The sequence below is a fragment of the Populus alba genome, chromosome 15 (genome assembly GCF_005239225.2).
Source record: "Populus alba chromosome 15, ASM523922v2, whole genome shotgun sequence".
Lineage (NCBI taxonomy): Eukaryota > Viridiplantae > Streptophyta > Magnoliopsida > Malpighiales > Salicaceae > Populus > Populus alba.
The window spans coordinates 16321400-16339545 of record NC_133298.1 but is presented as its reverse complement, the minus strand read 5'-3'; the positions used below and the strand labels follow the sequence as shown (position 1 = coordinate 16339545).

Genomic DNA, 18146 nt, shown 5'->3' with positions numbered 1-18146 from the left:
ATTTCCACGCTCTTTGGGTAAATTTAAGGGAATTCATTTTAGTCCCTGACCTACGTACACATTCTCGATTAAATACAAAACCTGTAGATTTTATAAATTTAATCCCAATCATTTCAAAACATTCTCAATCAAGTCTTTTTATTAATATTTCTTCGAATTGATGCATAACATACGCACAAAAGATAAAAAAACATTTTAAAAATAAGGACAAAAGTAATCAATTGAGAAATGTATGAAAAAAATGTGTGGAATGGAATGATAAAATTTATAGGATTGGGATGCAATTAAGAATCGACATATATTCCAGGGCTAAATTGAGGTCCTCCCTAAATTTAAAGCAAGCGGCGTCTCCAAGAAGACCGAGAGACAGTGATTTTTTAAGAGGTCTCTCCTTCAAAGCGAGACCACGGTGTCTAATGACTCATCTATAGCTTTCCACTTTATTCCCCCCATCAAGACCAAACTTGCTGTCTTCCATGTTAAGCTTCCAATATTCACAATCTCTCCAGTACTCTTCCCTCTTCATAGCTAGACCACACCACTAATTTTTCTCAAGGCTTGAAATTCCATCTCGGTTTTAATTTCACATCTTTAGTGTATCGAATCCTTTGGTTTTCGTTGCAATGGCGAGTCCGAGAGAACACATAGAGCACATTAGAAAAACGACATTCTCAATAGGCGGAGAAAGGAACCCTTTGGCTCCTATGCTTGATCAGGCTGTCAAGTATCTCTCTGCCGAGCTCTACACTAAAGATGTCCACTTTCTCATGGAACTCATTCAGGTTTTTCTTTCTTTCCTTTTCTTCTTTCTTGTGTTGGTTTTACTTGATTATCTGTTTATGTAGTAAAGAGAATGATGATGTGTTGACTTGGTGGTCAATGACTTGCTAGTAGCTTTGTTCCCATGCTGACCCTTGAGTCTTGGTGTTTTCTTTAATTCCAAATAATAAATATACTAGGGAGTTATGACAGACGCACAATTACTAATTAAAACCACTTGCATCACAAATTAAGTAAACATTGCGTTTCCTACATTAATATCCTTTCAACCTCGTACGTAGGGATTACCGTTTATCTTTTATATGGATCTTGGTCACAAAACAACATTATACATGCATGTGTTGCTTAATTTTCAAGTACTTAAATCTTGGATGTGTAATTTACCAAGTGGTGAATTTTCATTCTCAGAATGCAGAAGACAATGAGTACTTGGAAGGTATAGACCCTTCGCTCGAGTTCGTCATAACATCTCGTGATATAACAGCCACCGGTGCACCAGCTACTTTGCTGATCTTCAATAGCGAGAAGGGTTTTTCTGCTAGAAACATAGAGTCGATTTGCAGTGTTGGGAATTCCACTAAGAAAGGCAACAGGAAACGTGGTTATATTGGGGAGAAAGGTATTTTTCTCACTCACTCATTCCTGACTAAATTTCAACTGGTAGCCTCCCAGGTTTAAATGGAATATTGATCTTATATGTTTATGCTGAATGTGAATAAAATATTGAAAAGAGACCATTCTGCTCAATGTTGACAATTTCAGAAAATCTTTTTCTATTGTCAACGTCGTGGTTGATTCCAAAGACCACAAAGCAGAAGTGATTCTGTAGTTCGTGAGTTCTAAATCAGCAAGGCCAATCTTAAGCTCCATGCCCATGTGCGTTTAATTATTTGTCGTTCATGATAAGTATGGAGAACAAGACTTGTGATTAAGTTATTTATTAAAGTAGATTTCTCTACTTGACTCTGAATTTAGTGCACGATCTTTACGATCTTTATCCATAGGAAAGGTTTTATACTGTATGTCTACTGTTGTTCTAAAGTACCAATCAATTGGTTGATTTTCAGGAATTGGGTTCAAGAGTGTGTTTCTGATCACTCCTCAGCCTATCATATTCAGCAACGGCTATCAGATACGCTTCAATGAAAAGCCTTGCCCCCACTGCAATCTTGGATACGTTGTTCCTGAATGGGTTGAGGAGAATCCATCTCTTTCTGACATTAAACAAATATACGGTTCCAATTCAACTCTTCCGACAACAACATTAGTCTTGCCCCTGAAACCTGACAAGGTGAAGCCTGTGAAGCAGCAGCTGTCCAGCATTCATCCTGAAGTGCTTTTATTTCTTTCAAAGATTAAAAGCCTTTCTGTCAGGGAAGAGAACGAGGATCCTAGGCTCAATACAGTGAGTGCAATAGCTATTACAAAAGAAACTAATTTCAGGACTAGGGAGAGCATGGATGCAGAGTCCTACACACTCCATCTGTCTGCGGAGGAAAACAGTACAGATGAGCAAGACAGAGAATGCAGCTATTCTGTGTGGAAACAGAAGTTTCCAGTGAAAAAAAAAAACAGAGTCGAGAAGAGAATGGGAGTGGAAGATTGGGTAATCACTCTGGCTTTTCCTAATGGAGAGCGTCTCCGTCGAGGAATGAGCTTGCCTGGAATCTATGCGTTTCTTCCTACGGAGATGGTCACCAATTTCCCCTTCATAATTCAAGCAGATTTTATTCTGGCATCATCTAGGGAAACAATACTTTTGGATGACAATTGGAATCAAGGGATTCTTGATTGTGTGCCGCTTGCTTTTATTAATGCATTAGTCTCGTTAGTCAAAACGAGAGAAGATGCACCGGTGTCTACTCTGCCTCGATTTTTCCAGTTCTTGCCAATCAAGAGTTCTCACTATCCAACACTTAATGCTGTGAGGGAATCAATCAAAGTAAAGCTGGCTGATGAAGAAATTGTTCCAAGTGAGCCTTTCACGGAGCAGAAGTTCTTCCACAAACCATCAGAAATTGGTCGAATAATGCCTGCATTCTGGAGTGTGTTGAAAAAGGCAAGGAAGGAAGGGGTGAGATTTCATAACCTTTCATCCCATGGCTGGTATGTTCTGAGTTCTCACTTTGATAAACCTGAGTATGATCATATACTTGATTTCTTGGGTGTGGGACATGTGAACAATGAATGGTATGCAAGGTGCATTCGGAGTTCTAATCTCTTAATGGGAGTCTCAGAAGATGTTTATCTGCAAATTCTTCTTTTTGTGGCCAATAATTGGCGTACGAAGTTTTGCACCACCACGATGGGCGACATTCCACTTATAAAATATGTAGATCGTGATGGTAGTGTGTCTTTGTGCAGCATCAACGAATCAGCTCAGAAGAACAGTGAGAGGTTGTTATGTCGATCACATGAAACTCATTATATATCTTGGTTGATTGATTGGAACAAGGAATTTGGATTTGTTGGAAATAGATTTTTCCTGCCGAAAAATACACAGGAAGCCATCCATTCATTTTCTAAGAAGGAGGCCATCCTGCAATGGCTTGGAGTTGAGGTGAAAGTTTCTAAGATAAATTTACGTGGCTATGCAGAAAAAGTAACTAATCATCTTAATGATAATAGGAAGAACACCATCGCCTATGCTTGCTTCCTATACCAGTCATTTTTACAGGGTTATCTGGATGCAGAGGGGGTTGATTCTTTGTGTGGTAAAATGCCACTAGTAGATAGCTATGGTCATGTGACCAAAGAAAGGAGTGGAGTTCTTGTGCCTGCTAACGGAAGCAAATGGGTGGAGTTGATTGGTTCTAATCCTTGGAGGGAAGAAAACTACGTCGAGCTCGGGGAGGACTACGTGCATCCTGCACGTTTTGCTGGCACTAGAACATCGGAAGAAAAGTTTATGGAATTCCTTATTACTCGTGTCAAAGCTTCTGATATTCCAAATATATCTCCTCCCAATGCTGGAATACCTACTCTGTCCGGGCCACTCACAAAACAGAATGCATTTCTGCTGTTGGATTGGATTCGAGAGCTAAAACGCAGAGGAATTTGCATTCCACAAAAGTTGTTAACTTGCATAAAGGACGGTAGCTGGCTTATGATTATAGTTAATGGTTCTTCAGATCACAGGCCACCATCACAGTCATTCCTACTTACTTCAGATGGTGGAAATTCAAACTGGGGAACGACTTTGCAAAATGGAACTGTGCTTGTGGATATCCCATTAATCGACCAGGGTTTTTATGGTGATAAGATTAAGGAGTACGAAGAGGAGCTAAAAACAATTGGAGTCATGTTCAAATATGGGGAAGCGTGTAGATTTATTGGAAATCATCTGATGTCTCTTGCAGCTTCATCCACTTTGTCCAGAAGCTATGTGATATCAATACTCAATTTCATCAGATTTTTGAAGCAAAATTTTCTTTCTCCGGATGACTTTGTCAGCAAAATGAAAGAAGGCAGATGGTTAAGAACTTCCCATGGTCGCACGTCTCCAAATGGATCAGTTCTATACAGTGAGGAATGGAAAACTGCAAGGCAGATCAGTAAAATACCCTTCATTGATAAAGATGATTATGGTGAAGAAATTAATTGTTTCAAAGCAGAACTTCAGTTGCTTGGTGTCATAGTTGACTTCAATGAGAATTACCAGATGGTTGTTGACAACTTACTGTCTTCATTTTCATCTTCTCTGACAGCAGAGGCTCTTCTGTTTATATTAGATTGCATGCATCATTCAACATCTTCAGACAAACTTGCCAAAGCTCTTAAAGGCGTGAGATGTGTGAAGACAAATGTCGGTTACAAATCTCCAGGTGAATGTTTCTTTCCTGATCCTGAATGGGGCTCCCTTCTAGAGGTTTTCAACAGTGTCCCATTGATTGATCATAATTTCTATGAAAGTCGCATCACCCCTCGCAAAAATGAGTTGAAGCAGCTGGGAGTTAAGGTAGATTTTGAGGAGGCTGTCAATGTGTTCGTCCACTCTTTTAAACGACAGGCATCGTTTTCTTCCATTTCAAAAGAAAATGTTTTTTCGTTCCTGTCGTGCTACAGAAAGCTAAAGGAAAATTCTCTTAAATTTCCTTCAGATCTGAAGAAGTGCATCCGCAAAGTGAATTGGTTGAGGACTCGGCTCGGTGATTATAGATGTCCAGGAAACTGCATCCTGTATGGTCCTGAATGGGAGTCAATCCTTGCAATTACTCTCCTTCCGTTCATTGATGATAGTGACAAGTTCTACGGGAAGGGTATTCGTGAATATGAAAAGGAGCTGAAGAAGATGGGAGTTGTTGTTAAATTTAAAGCTGGTGTGAAATTTGTGGCTGCGGGTCTTTATTTTCCTCTGAATCCTTGTCACATAACTTCTGAGAATGTGCTCTCTTTGCTGGAGTGCATCCGAATCTTATTGCAAGAGAAGGATTACTCCTTTCCTGACACTTTTCAAAAAAATGTTCGTCGAGAGTGGTTAAGAACCCATGTTGGCTACAGGACTCCAGACAATTGTTGCTTGTTTGATTCCAAATGGGGTTTGTATTTGAAGAGCACTGACGGACCTTTCATTGATGAAGTGTTTTATGGATCTAACATCACATCATATAGGGAAGAGCTGAGCTCTATAGGAGTTACTGTTGAAGTGGAAGAGGCATGCCCATTGCTAGCCAGTAACTTATATCACCATTCTGATTTTTCCACTATTGTTCGAATATTCAAATTTTTGAGCAAAAATGAGTGGATGCCAGAAAGTGATGCAACCAGAAAGATTTGGATTCCTGATGGAGACGAGAACGGTAAGTGGGTTAATCCAGAAGAATGTGTCCTGCACAACAGAGATGGTCTTTTTGGTCAGCAGTTTAATTTTTTGGAGGAATACTACGAGCCGGACTTGCTTTGTTTCTTCTCCACTGCATTTAATGTCACTTCTTATCCTTCTTTTGATTCTCACTGCAAGCTTTGGAAAGTTTGGGAAACTTCAGGATACCAATTATCACATGCTCAGTGTTGTGCATTCTGGGAGTGTGTTATGAGTCAATGGAGCTCAGAGGTGGAGACAGCTCTTGCTGATGGCTTAATGAAACTGCCTGTTCATTCTGGCCGTGGAGAAATTTTGCTGTTAGACAAGAACGATGTTTTTGTAGCTGATGACCTTCTTCTGAAGGAACTTTTTGAAAAGCATTCTCCTCGCCCAGTACTTGTCTGGTATCCTCAGCCAAGCTTGCCTTCTTTGCCCCGAAGTAAGTTGCTTGAAATATACAGGAAAATCGGAGTTCGCACAATTTCTGAATCAGCACGGAAGGAAGAACTGTCCTTGGCAGATGGGGTGAAACTCAAACCGTTGAATCCAAGAGTCCTTTTTATAGGAAAAGAGATGGTTCGCCTCATTCTTGGCTTTTTAGCTGATCCTTCTTTAAAAATGCAAGTGAAAAGGAGGCATGAAGCTGTCCGGTGCCTCCTCAACATCACTGCCCTTGTGACGGCGGAGCCAATTACTGCAAGCTATAGTTTGTCACTCTCTTCAGGGGAGATTGTGAAGGTAAGAGGAAGTCGAATGATTCGTTGGGATAGAAAGAGTTCAAAGTTGTATACACAGAAGCCAGACAAGGCTGGAGGACCCAAAGTTCGCGTTGAATATGCCACTTATTTAGCGGAAGCCATAGCTGAGGGTGTGTTGTGGGATAAAGAAGATCATATAAGCGCACTCTCTGAGCTGATCAAGGTGGCTGTCCTGGTCAGTTTCAATGAAGAAGCAGTTCAGTTCTTGATGCAGTCCAAGAATTTGCAGATTTTTGAGGAGGATGAGGAATTCCTGTCTGCTGCTTTCCCTTAGTAGGTGTCCAAAAAATGTCAGGCTACTGTTCCTATGTATAAATATGTAGTTTTCCTAAGAACAACCAGTTGATCAATTGCTGATTCTGGCAAGTCTACAACTGTCGGAGTAAACCTTACTATGTGTTTTCTGTCTTTCTTCGAATCGCAGCTAGCAACTATCTAATGTATGCTTATTAATTGTATTCTTCGGCCATATGCAAGATGGTCATTTGTGCTCAGCTTAAATTGAAATTTCCTTTGAGTTTTAATAATTAAAGTAAAACCTTAATGTTACATTGCTATATTTATGATGTATTGATAATCCAAGGTATAATAATAAAATTCAAAACCACAAAAGTAATACAAGTTGTATTTAGTCGTTTCATTATCAATATAATAACTTTCATGAATCAGAGTTGCAAAATCATTCTGGAACAAAACACTTTTAAATTATTTTTTATTTAATAATAATTTTATTTATAATTTTAATTAAACATATATTTTAAATCAGCCAACCACGATTAAAAGAGAATTTTCTAAACCTATTTTTTTTTTAAATCATAACTACAAAAATTATCATAATACCAAATATATTAATATTTGATATTGTGATAACGATTACTTTTCAAAGTTTTTTTTTGTTTTAAAATACATCAAAATAATATATATATTTTTTATTTTTTAAAATTAATTTTTAAAATCTACATATTTTTTGTTAAAAAAATATATTAAAATCTATATATTTTTTATTTTTTTTAAAATTATTTCTTAAATCTTAATATTAAAACGATGTTGTTTTTGTAGGTCGAAATCCTCTTGGAACCGTGCGTTTATGGTAGCGAAATGGAACACAGAGCCACCATGTTTTCTGGTTAGCCGGACTGTGACGTGTATGGTAAGGATGATTCCTCCACTTCCAAGGTGATTATAGGTGTTTCGAAGACTAAAGAAAGGAGTTGTTTGAAAGTACATTGTTTTTAAACTATATATATATATTTTAAAAAATATCAAAATATTATATTTTTAATTTTTTTAAAATTATTTTTTATATTTTAATATTAAAACGATTCAAAAATATATAAAAATAATTTTAAATAATTTATTTTATTTTATTCTTTAAAATATATTAAATTGCCCAGCCAAACACACTCTTATCAATACTAGTGCGAGGCTCCCTCTGTGGTGGTGGCCCAATGAGATTAGTTGAAATGCGCGTAGGTGATGGTCCAGTGGTAAAAGTTTGGGACTAAAAAGTTTACTCTCTTTGTGGTCTCAGGTTCGAGCCCTGTGGTTGCTTATATGATGACCACTAGAGACTTATATAATCGTTAATTTCAGGACTCGTAGGATTAGTCGAGGCACACGCAAGCTGACCCGAATATCCCTATTAAACTAAAAAAAAATATAGTGCGGTCGAATCACAGAGGACCATTCAATTATTATTAAAGACCAGTCTCCCTTTCCTCAAAATGAAAAACGAATATTTGAGTCCACTTTTCCATGTTTTAAACTTGATAGCCCTTTTCTTTTGTCTAGCTTCGGCTTCCACCTTTACACTACTTCTCGAGCAAGTTTTCCCCTCTTCCACTACGTCCGAGTTCTTTTCTCGATAGCAGGTCCACTCATGAATCAGCTCTTGTCTTTTTTCTTTTTGTACCAGTTAGGTAATTCGATGATCACAACATCGAATTAAGGTGGTTCCGTTCAATTAGCACCTCTCTTTTCCTTCGAGCCTTTTCCTGTTCATATGCTTAAAGAGAACGAGGAGGGGAAGTTTCCCTCAGCAAGCATAAAGCTCTTCTCAAGAAAAAGAAAAAGAAAGTATGAAACACTACTATGAACAGTTTCTGTATAATAAAGCATGATTAAAACAACTAATTTTAATTTTAATCACATCCTTCGTTTGATAGCATAGCAGCTCCAACAGTTACAAACTTGGATTCATGGAAACCTTGGTGGGATCAGTACTCTCTCTCTCTCTTATAATCCTTAACCATATGCCTTAGGGGTTAAGTATATTAGATTCTGTTTTTTTAATTTTTTTAATTATTTTAATATATTAATATCAAAAACAAAATTTTTAAAATTTTTGAGTAACCATCTCCTTTATTTTATGTCATGCCAAAATTTTTACATAACAAAAAAAAAAATGGATGTTCAGCAAACAGAGAAATACTCTAATTTTATGGAACAATAAACTAAGTAAAAGAAAAACCAAACCTTCCTATTTAAATACAATGTTTCTATGCTTGAAAAAACTAGTTTTCTAATTTTCTAGGTTCTTTCAATTATTATTTAAATATTTCTATGCTTTTTATTTTCAAGTCAATGCTTTTCCTCTTTTTCCTCCGCCACTCCTACCTGTACAAGTTTCCTTCCCTGTGAAGGAGTCTTCTTTAGTTTCTAGTCTTCACTTCACTACTCACTACCTTGTCCTCTTTTCGAGCTTTCTTTGTTCCCTTCAAAACTTCTGCTCTCTTCTGTCTGTAAGACTGTAACTACTCAACTTCGTGTTTTTCTTTTTTGGTTTCTGGGTTTTTTTCTTTTCTGTTTGCAAGAGCAACAATGGCAACTCCAAAACAACACATAGAGCACATAAGAAAAACTACATTCTCAATAGGAGGAGAAAAGAACCCTTTGGCTCCTATGCTTGATCAGGCTGTCAAGTATCTTTCTGCTGAACTCTACGCTAAAGATGTCCACTTTCTTATGGAACTCATTCAGGTTTTCTTTCTTTTTTTTATCAATGTGACCGGACAATGCTGTTTAGTATGTTCAATGTTGCATGTTTTACTTTAAATGTTTTATTTGCCCTTGATCCATTCTTTCTCTTTTAATTTTGTAGTCGCTGATTGCTTTGCTAGTGATTAAAGTTGGAAGCTGCAAATTTCTTGTTTTTTGTTTTACTGAATTGAAAAGCTAAAAGTCAAGTTGAGTCAATGACTGTCTTTTTTTATCTTTTTGGCTGTGGCTTTCGGTGAAAAAATGGGTTCTTGTTGTTTTTCTAATTGAAACGAAGTCATCAAGCTACCTAATTTTGATCATTCAAGGTCTTTAACAGTTAATAAAAATGGGTTCGTGTTGTTTTTCTAATTGAAACGAAGTCATCAAGCTACCTAATTTTGATCATTCAAGGTCTTTAACAGTTAATAAAAATGAAGAAGGAATGGATTGCTATCATTATAATTTGTTGAATTTGATAAAAAAAAATTGTGCATTTTTCATGTTAAATTTTGGATATTTTAAATTTTGTAGCAGTTATTTTGATGTGATATAATACGCATAGTTTACTATCCTTTGATTCCAAGTTGAATTTTCCTTTCACAGAATGCTGAAGATAATGAATACTTGGAAGGGGTGGATCCTTCACTTGAGTTTGTCATAACATCTCAAGATATAACAAACACTGGTGCGCCTGCTACTTTGCTCATCTTCAATAACGAGAAGGGTTTTTCTGCCAAAAATATCGAGTCCATTTGCAATGTTGGAAATTCCACTAAGAAAGGGAACCGGAAGCGTGGCTATATTGGGGAGAAAGGTATTTTTCCTTGCTCAATTTCCTGTGCAACAGTGTATTTTATAAGTTGTGCGCACTTCCGAGCTGCCGGCTTATTGCTTGTGTCGTGTTGTTTCTCGGTTGTGTGACTTGCTAGAGTCTTATAGCTTCTGCTGGATCAGGGATCCTGATTCTGAATGTGTTTTAGTACATTTTTGTTTTTTAGTATGTATTTGCTTCAACGACAAATGAAAAACTTGCAACCAAGCATATTAGAAACTGGTAAACCCCTGTGGTTTTGTATGGAAACTCAACTAATTGAACCTGGTAAACACAGACTAATGGAGAGCTGGCTAATAAATCATGATAGAGGTGGATAGGGTTTGCAACTGTACCATTTAGCAACCCATTAGTGAGACTTTGTTTATCTTATTTAAATCAGCACCTCTTATTTATCTTCAATTCAATTCTAATAAACTTTGTTTCGGTTTGGTATGCAGGAATTGGCTTCAAGAGTGTGTTTCTTATTGCTGCTCAGCCTTGCATATTCAGCAATGGCTATCAGATACGATTCAATGAAAAGCCCTGTCCACACTGCAATCTTGGATACATAGTTCCTGAATGGGTTGATGATAGCCCTTCTCTTTCTGACATAAAACAGATTTATGGTTCCGCCTCTACCCTCCCAACTACTACACTGATTTTGCCTCTGAAGCCTGATAAGGTGAACCCCGTGAAGCAGCAGCTGAACAGTATTCATCCTGAAATCCTGCTGTTCCTTTCAAAGATAAAACGCCTTTCTGTCAGGGAAGAAAATGAGGATCCCAGGCTCAACACTGTTAGTGCAGTAGCTATTACCAGAGAGACAAATTTCTTGCAAAGGAAAAACATTGATGCCGAGTCCTACACACTCCATCTGTCTGCAGATGAAAACAGTGATGAATTTGAAAAAGAATGCAGCTACTACTTGTGGAAGCAGAAATTTCCAGTCAGGCAGGAAAACAAAGTCGACATGAGAATGGAAGTGGAGGATTGGGTGATCACTTTGGCTTTTCCTAATGGAGAGCGCCTCCATAGGGGAATGGAGCACTCCCCTGGAATATATGCATTTCTTCCGACCGAGATGGTGACCAACTTTCCCTTCATAATTCAAGCAGATTTTATTCTAGCATCATCAAGGGAAACAATACGATGGGACAACATATGGAACCAAGGAATTCTTGATTGTGTTCCCTTTGCTTTTATCGAAGCATTTGTCTCATTAGTAAAAACAGTGCATGGTGCACCAGCATCTAGTTTGCCTCGAATGTTCAAGTTCTTGCCGGTCCATAGCTCCCCCCTTGAAAAGTTGAATTCAGTGAGGGAATCAATTAAAGCAAAGCTGGCTGAAAAGGATATCATTCCAAGTGAGTCATCCACAGCACAACAGTTCTTTCACAAACCACGTGAAGTTGGCCGATTAATGCCTGCTTTCTGGAGTATACTGAAGAAGACAAGGGAGCAAGGAGTGAGCTTGCACAAACTTTCATCTCATGGTTGCTATGTTCTGAATTCTTCATTTGATGAGCCAGAGTATGATCACATACTGGATTTCTTGGGGGTGAGACCGGTAAGTAGTGAGTGGTATGTAAAGTGCATTCAAGGCTCTAATATTGTAATGGGAGTCTCAGAGGAAACATACCTGGAGCTTCTTCATTTCCTTGCTGTTAATTGGCAGTCCGAGTTTCACCGTACAGGCATGGGGAACATTCCACTAATTAAATATGTGAGTACCGATGGGAGCGTGTCTTTGTGCTCTGTTAATGAATCTGCTCAACGGAATGGTAAAACTCTGTGCCTTTCACGTCAGTCTTGTCATGTCTCATGGTTGATTGATTGGAACAGGGAGTTCCGATGCATGGCAAATCTTTTTTTTATGCCAAGAACCACACAAGAAGCTCTCTGTTCATCATCTAACAAGGAAATGGTGTTAAATTGGCTTGTAGACCTGGTTAACATCGGTGCTTTAAGCGTATATGATTATGCAGTTTGCTACGGAGATCAAGTCAGTTGCGACCGGAAACTTGTCATTGCCTATGCTCACTTCTTACATCACTCAGTCTTAAATGACTATCTATCGGAAAGGGAAGTTGTTTCTTTGTGTGGTAAGATGCCACTTGTTGATAGCTATGGCCGTGTGATCAAAGCAAGGAATGCGGTTCTAGTCCCAGCTAACGAAAGCAAATGGGTGCAATTGATTGGTTCTAATCCTTGGAGTGGAGAAAGCTATGTTGAGTTGGGAGAAGACTACTTGCAGCCTGCATGTTTTGCTGGCACAAGCACGTCGGGAAAACAACTCATGAATTTTCTTAAAATTTATGTTAAGGCTTCTGATATTCCTCACATATCTCCCCCCAATGCTGGAATACCTACTGCGTCAACACCACTTACCAAACAAAATGCATTTCTGCTGTTGGATTGGATTCGTGAGCTGAAATGGAGGGGGAATCACATTCCAGCAAGGTTCATGGCTTGCATACAAGAGGGTAGCTGGCTGAAAATTACAATGAATGGCTCTCCTGGTTACAAACCACCATCACAGTCGTTCCTACTTGCTTCAAGCAACACAAGCTCAAAGTGGGGAAACATTTTGCAGAGTGCATCTGTGCTTGTCGATATTCCTTTGATAGATCAGGGTTTTTATGGTCCTAAAATTACAGGGTATAGAGAGGAGCTACGGACAGTTGGGGTCATGTTTGAGTATGGAGAGGCATGCAAATTTATCGGGAACCATCTCATGTCTTTGGCAGCTTCATCCGCTTTAACTAAAAGCAATGTTATCTCCATACTGAATTTCATCAAATTTTTGAGGCAGAATTTTCTTTCTCCAGATGAATTCATTGGCAGAATTAAAGAAGAAAGGTGGCTAAGGACTTGTTGGGGTGACAGGTCTCCGGTTGGATCTGTTCTATATGACCAGGAGTGGACAACTGCGAGGCAAATTAGTGACATCCCTTTCATTGATGAAGATTACTATGGCGAGGACATTCTTTTTTTCAAACCAGAACTCCAGTTGCTTGGCGTTGTAGTTGGCTTCAGTGGAAGTTATCAATTGGTTGTTGATTGCTTTAAATCGCCTTCATGCTTATCTACTCTGACAAAGGAGGCCTTTCTTCTGGTTTTGGATTGCATGCATCATTCTAGATCTGCTCACAAACTAGTTAATGCAGTGAAAAGTACAAAATGCTTAAAGACAAACTTAGGTTACAAATGTCCTGGCGAGTGTTTCTTGTTTCATCCTGAATGGGGTTGTCTTCTAAAGGTTTTTGGTGGTTTCCCGTTGGTTGATTGTAATTTCTATGGAAGCAGCATCATCTCTCACAATACGGAGTTGAAGGAGCTGGGAGTAAAGGTAGACTTTGAGGATGCTGTCAGAGTGTTTGTTCGCACGTTTATGAAGCAGGCATCTTTGTCTTCCATCACAAAGGAAAATGTGTTTTCATTCATATCATGCTACAGAAAACTGAAGGGAACTCCAAACAAATTTCCTTCAGATCTTAAGAAGTGCATCCGCGAGGAGAAATGGCTGCGGACTCGGCTTGGTGATTATAGATCTCCAAGAGATTGTATTCTGTTCGGTCCCGAGTGGGAGTTAATTTATCCAATTACTCGCCTTCCGTTTATCGATGACAGCGACAAGTACTATGGGATTGGCATTCATGAGTATCGAAAGGAGCTGAAGAGTATGGGGGTCGTTGTTGAATTTAAAGCCGGTGTGAAGTTTGCGGCTGCTGGTCTTTCCTTTCCTCAAAATCCCCGTGACATAGCTCCCAGGAATGTGCTTTCATTACTGGAATGCATCCGTGCTTTACTGCAAGAAAAGGACTACTCCTTTCCCGATGCTTTTCTGAAACAAACTTCTCGAGGATGGTTGAAGACCCATGCTGGTTTCAGGTCTCCGGGTAACTGCTGTTTGTTCAATTCCCGGTGGAGTTCCCACGTGAGGCCTACTGATGGACCATTCATTGATGAAGATTTTTATGGTTCTGACATCAAATTGTATTCAAAAGAGCTCAGAGCAATAGGAGTTGATGAAGAAAAGGTTTGCTCATTGCTTGCCAGTCATCTTGATTCCCATTCTGAATTCGACACTATAGTTCGAGTATATGATTTTCTGAGAGAAAATAAGTGGAAACCAGATAGTGATGCTACCAGAAAGATTTGGATTCCAGATGGAATTGAGAATGGAATGTGGGTTAACCCAGAAGAATGTGCTCTGCATGACAAAAATGGTCTCTTTGGTCTACAGCTGAATGTATTGGAGAATTATTATATGCCAGAATTACTTAATTTCTTCTCCAGTTCATTTAATGTTAAATCCAATCCTTCATTTGATGATTACTGTAAGCTGTGGAAGGTTTGGGAAAGTTTAGGAAGACCATTGACACATGCTGAGTGCTGTGCTTTTTGGGAGTGTGCTATAATGCAAAGGAGCTCAAGGGCAGAGAAAACCCTTGCTGATGATTTGGTAGAGCTACCTGTTGTTTTGGGCTCTGGTGAAATTTTGTTGTCCAGCAAGAGTGATGTCTTTATTGCTGATGACCTTCTACTAAAGGACCTATTTGAGAACTCATCGCGCCCGATATTTGTCTGGTGTCCTAAGTCAAATTTGCCTTCTTTGCCTCGAACTAGGTTGCTTGAAGTCTACAGGAAAATTGGGGTTCGCACAATATCTGAATCAGTGCTGATGGAAGAATTGTCATTGGCAGACGGTGTAGAACTTAGTCAGATGGATTCGAGGGATGCTGGGATTGGAAAGGAGCTGATTAGACTGATTCTTGGCTTTCTAGCAGATCCTTCTCTTGATATGGAAGCAACAAAGAGGCATGGAGCTGTCCAGTGCCTCCTGAATCTTAAGGTGCTGGAGACTATGGAGCCAATTACGGTAGGCTATAGTTTATTGCTTTCTGACGGGGAACCTCTGAAGGTGAAAGCAAGCCGTATGATTCGCTGGGATAAAGAGTGTTCAAAGTTTTTCACACAGAAGATGGATAAAGCTGGCGGCCAGAAAAATCTTATTGAATATGCAACCTCTTTCTCTGAAGTAATAGCTCGGGGGGTGTTATGGGATAAAGAAGATCAAATAAAAGCACTCTCTGAACTGATCAAGGTGGCTTTCCTCCTGAATTTTGATGAGCAAGCTGTTCAATTCTTGATGAAATCTAATAATCTTCAAACTTTTCTGGAGGACGAGGAGCTCCTTGATGCTGCCTTCCCTTCTGTTTAGGTACGTGTGAACCCCTTGATAGTTACAAGTTCGCAAGCTTCTGTTTTTGTCCTTTGCTTCTTCCAGCACCATTTATCTGTCTAAGCAAGTATTATTTTGTTAATTTGTAAGATGGTGTGAACTATTGGATCAAATATGTTTGGGAGATCAGTCAGTCTACTATCTAGTGTTTGCTTTGCAGCTGTATGCAAGGTCATTTTGAATTATAAAATGGTGTGTACTTAAATATGTTTGATGGAAGTGTTCTGCCCCTGCCACCTGTGCATGTCCTTGTGCCATTTTGATTTAATTTTTCTACTTGGGATGATTCTTGGTAGATTTCTGTTTGTGCTAAGAAATATTATAAGATTTAGAGGCATATAGGCCCGACACAACTGCGTTGCAGGACAAAAGTGGAGCTCGATATGCCTATACATGATCGTGTTTTATCAGCAGGCATCCGACTGTCATGCATGCAATGAACAGAGCAAATAGCAGAAATCATGCAATCAGCATTGTAATTCGAGAACTCCTATCGCAGAGCTTTGCATATGGAAAATCGATATAGTACTGATCACGTGGTTTTATGAGCCATAATTGCCAAGTTCATTGTTTGAGTCTTTGAGGTATATAAACTTGCTGTTTGTTTGATGTGAGCAAATAGTGAGTGTCAATAATATTGACAGTCCGAGATCTTTGATGAAGATTTTGTGGATTTGTCATAAGCATTTTGGAAGAATACATAATTTCTTCCTTCTGTCTCCTGGATTAGAAATAAAATTGCTTTCCAAACGATGGACAGTGATTAATCACTCTAGGAAATTCATTTGGGAACCTGATGGCGGCACTGCTGAATTGATTTGGATGCTAAATGCTAATGAACCCGGGGGAGCTTAATCACCCCAGTATAGAGTCTCTGGCCTCCTAACAAGGTGGTTAGTAGCAATTGAATATTTTGGAGGAAACCATGAAGCATAATCACCACCATCAACCTTTTCTGCCATACCCGCAGATAAAAGTTTTTTTAGTTAGGTAAAACTATAGTATGCGTCTATCTTCAGGGGAAAGAGTGAATGCAAGACCGAGCAAAATATTGGAGAATCTGACCGGTGATATACTGATAATTATTCATTAAAGGCTAAGCACACTTATATAATATTTAACGTGGTTTGACAAATTACTTATATTCACGGGAGAGATCCATATTATTAGAGATAGAGAATGAATACAAAACAAATATATAGAGGAGAAGAATCACTTTATTCAAACTCAACTCCCAGCTCATATTGCTGTCATTGCAACTCTTTTCTCTTTTGTTTTTTTTTTTATTCTCTTCACATACTCTCACAACTCTCTCTCATTTATTGACAATTTTGATTATGTTGTTATTATTATTATTATTATTATTATTTTTTCTGCCTCTATATAAAAACAGAATTTTGTCAATAGAGTTTTCACATTAATCCATAAATATCTATATTCATGTTTTAAAACTCAACATAACTATACAAATTGACTCGATTTAATTTTAAAACTCAGCTTAATCTCACATATTAACTTGAGACTTAAATTAACTTGAGGCTCTATTAATCAGGATCTTAACCGAGTTTTAGACATAAAAAACCAAAATTAGAATTGACTTCATTAAACTAGGGTGACCTACCATACAGTCCTTGCATTTGTGTTCGAACAGAAAAGTCTTATATCATTCAAGGACAAAGAGAGTGAATGAGATTTGCCGATCAATTTGTGTTCGAACAGAAAAATAGGACTTAGGGTTTGAGTTCTTACAGCCAGGGATAATCTCCTACAAGTATCATATCACCCTCATCATTAATAGAAACAATCAGCCTGTCTTTGTTAGGAGCAGCTAATTTACCATTGACTTCAAGAATCTGATCCAATTTTGTTGTCAATTCATTGTAGCCATTGAACTTTGTTGGGTCTAGAGACCTCCCTACAGCAGTCCCCTGCTTGTGAACCTAAACCTGCAAATAGCAGTTTCGTATCCCAAGTAAAGAAGAAAATATTCTCAATAAAAGGATTGTTAATCACTACATTAAAATAAGTAGCAACCTTTGCGCATCTTCTTGTTGAACCACCATCAGGCTTTCCTTGGACATCTTTTGAATGAAAAGCAGAGGCTTCGAAAATGTTCCCTTGTTCCTCATGTCTGGGATGCTTTGGAAGCTTTAATTGCTCCAAAAATCGATCAGAATCCAACAATTACAGATGATCTGAGGCAACTTTGATTTGATGTTGTGGTTTATCTACGGAGTGCCGGTGAATAGTATCTGATTCCAGTGCCTTGGCTTAAAGAAATTGGTACCAAAGTCTCGTATGGCGGAATGGAACAGAACCTCTGCTAACCTTACGTGTTTTTTTTATATATATAAATATATTAAAATAATATTTAAAATACAAAATCAAATAATATTTTAATTTATTATAACATCCTTATCTTTTTTTTACAAGATTTCGTCGAAGTTCATTGATTGAGGAATAGATTTTTGTATGCTTCATGTGACAATTTTGAAAGTAACAATCAGAGCATTTCTTTCTTCTTTTTCTTTTTTTTATATTTATAAATTATTTTAATATATTAATATAAAAAATATAATTTTAATACATTATTAAATAAAAAATATTTTAAAAAGCTATATCACAACTCTTCTCTGTGCGGCGTGCGTCATGTTTGTTTTGGGGTTTAAGTGGAGGACTAGGAAGAGGAGGACTTGGACCTAATAGATTAATATGGGCCCTCTAAATCCTATATAACAGCTCTTTTATTTTCTTTTTATTGAATTC

General features: G+C 38.1%; 2 protein-coding genes across 2 annotated transcripts; both read left to right on the top strand.

The window, feature by feature from the left end:
• The first annotated feature begins 417 nt into the window (after window positions 1-417).
• LOC118057511 (uncharacterized) lies at window positions 418-6843 on the top strand. The gene is made up of 3 exons (XM_035070112.2): window positions 418-782; window positions 1189-1399; window positions 1848-6843. Exons 1-3 carry the CDS (start codon window positions 624-626, stop codon window positions 6614-6616), a joined length of 5139 nt encoding a protein of 1712 aa, XP_034926003.1. The 5' UTR covers window positions 418-623; the 3' UTR covers window positions 6617-6843.
• Window positions 6844-8928: 2085 nt separating this feature from the next.
• LOC118057515 (uncharacterized) lies at window positions 8929-15599 on the top strand. Its single transcript, XM_035070116.2, has 3 exons — window positions 8929-9321; window positions 9925-10135; window positions 10594-15599. The coding sequence occupies exons 1-3, from the start codon at window positions 9163-9165 to the stop codon at window positions 15357-15359; spliced, it is 5136 nt and encodes a 1711-aa protein (XP_034926007.1). The 5' UTR covers window positions 8929-9162; the 3' UTR covers window positions 15360-15599.
• Window positions 15600-18146: the final 2547 nt, after the last annotated feature.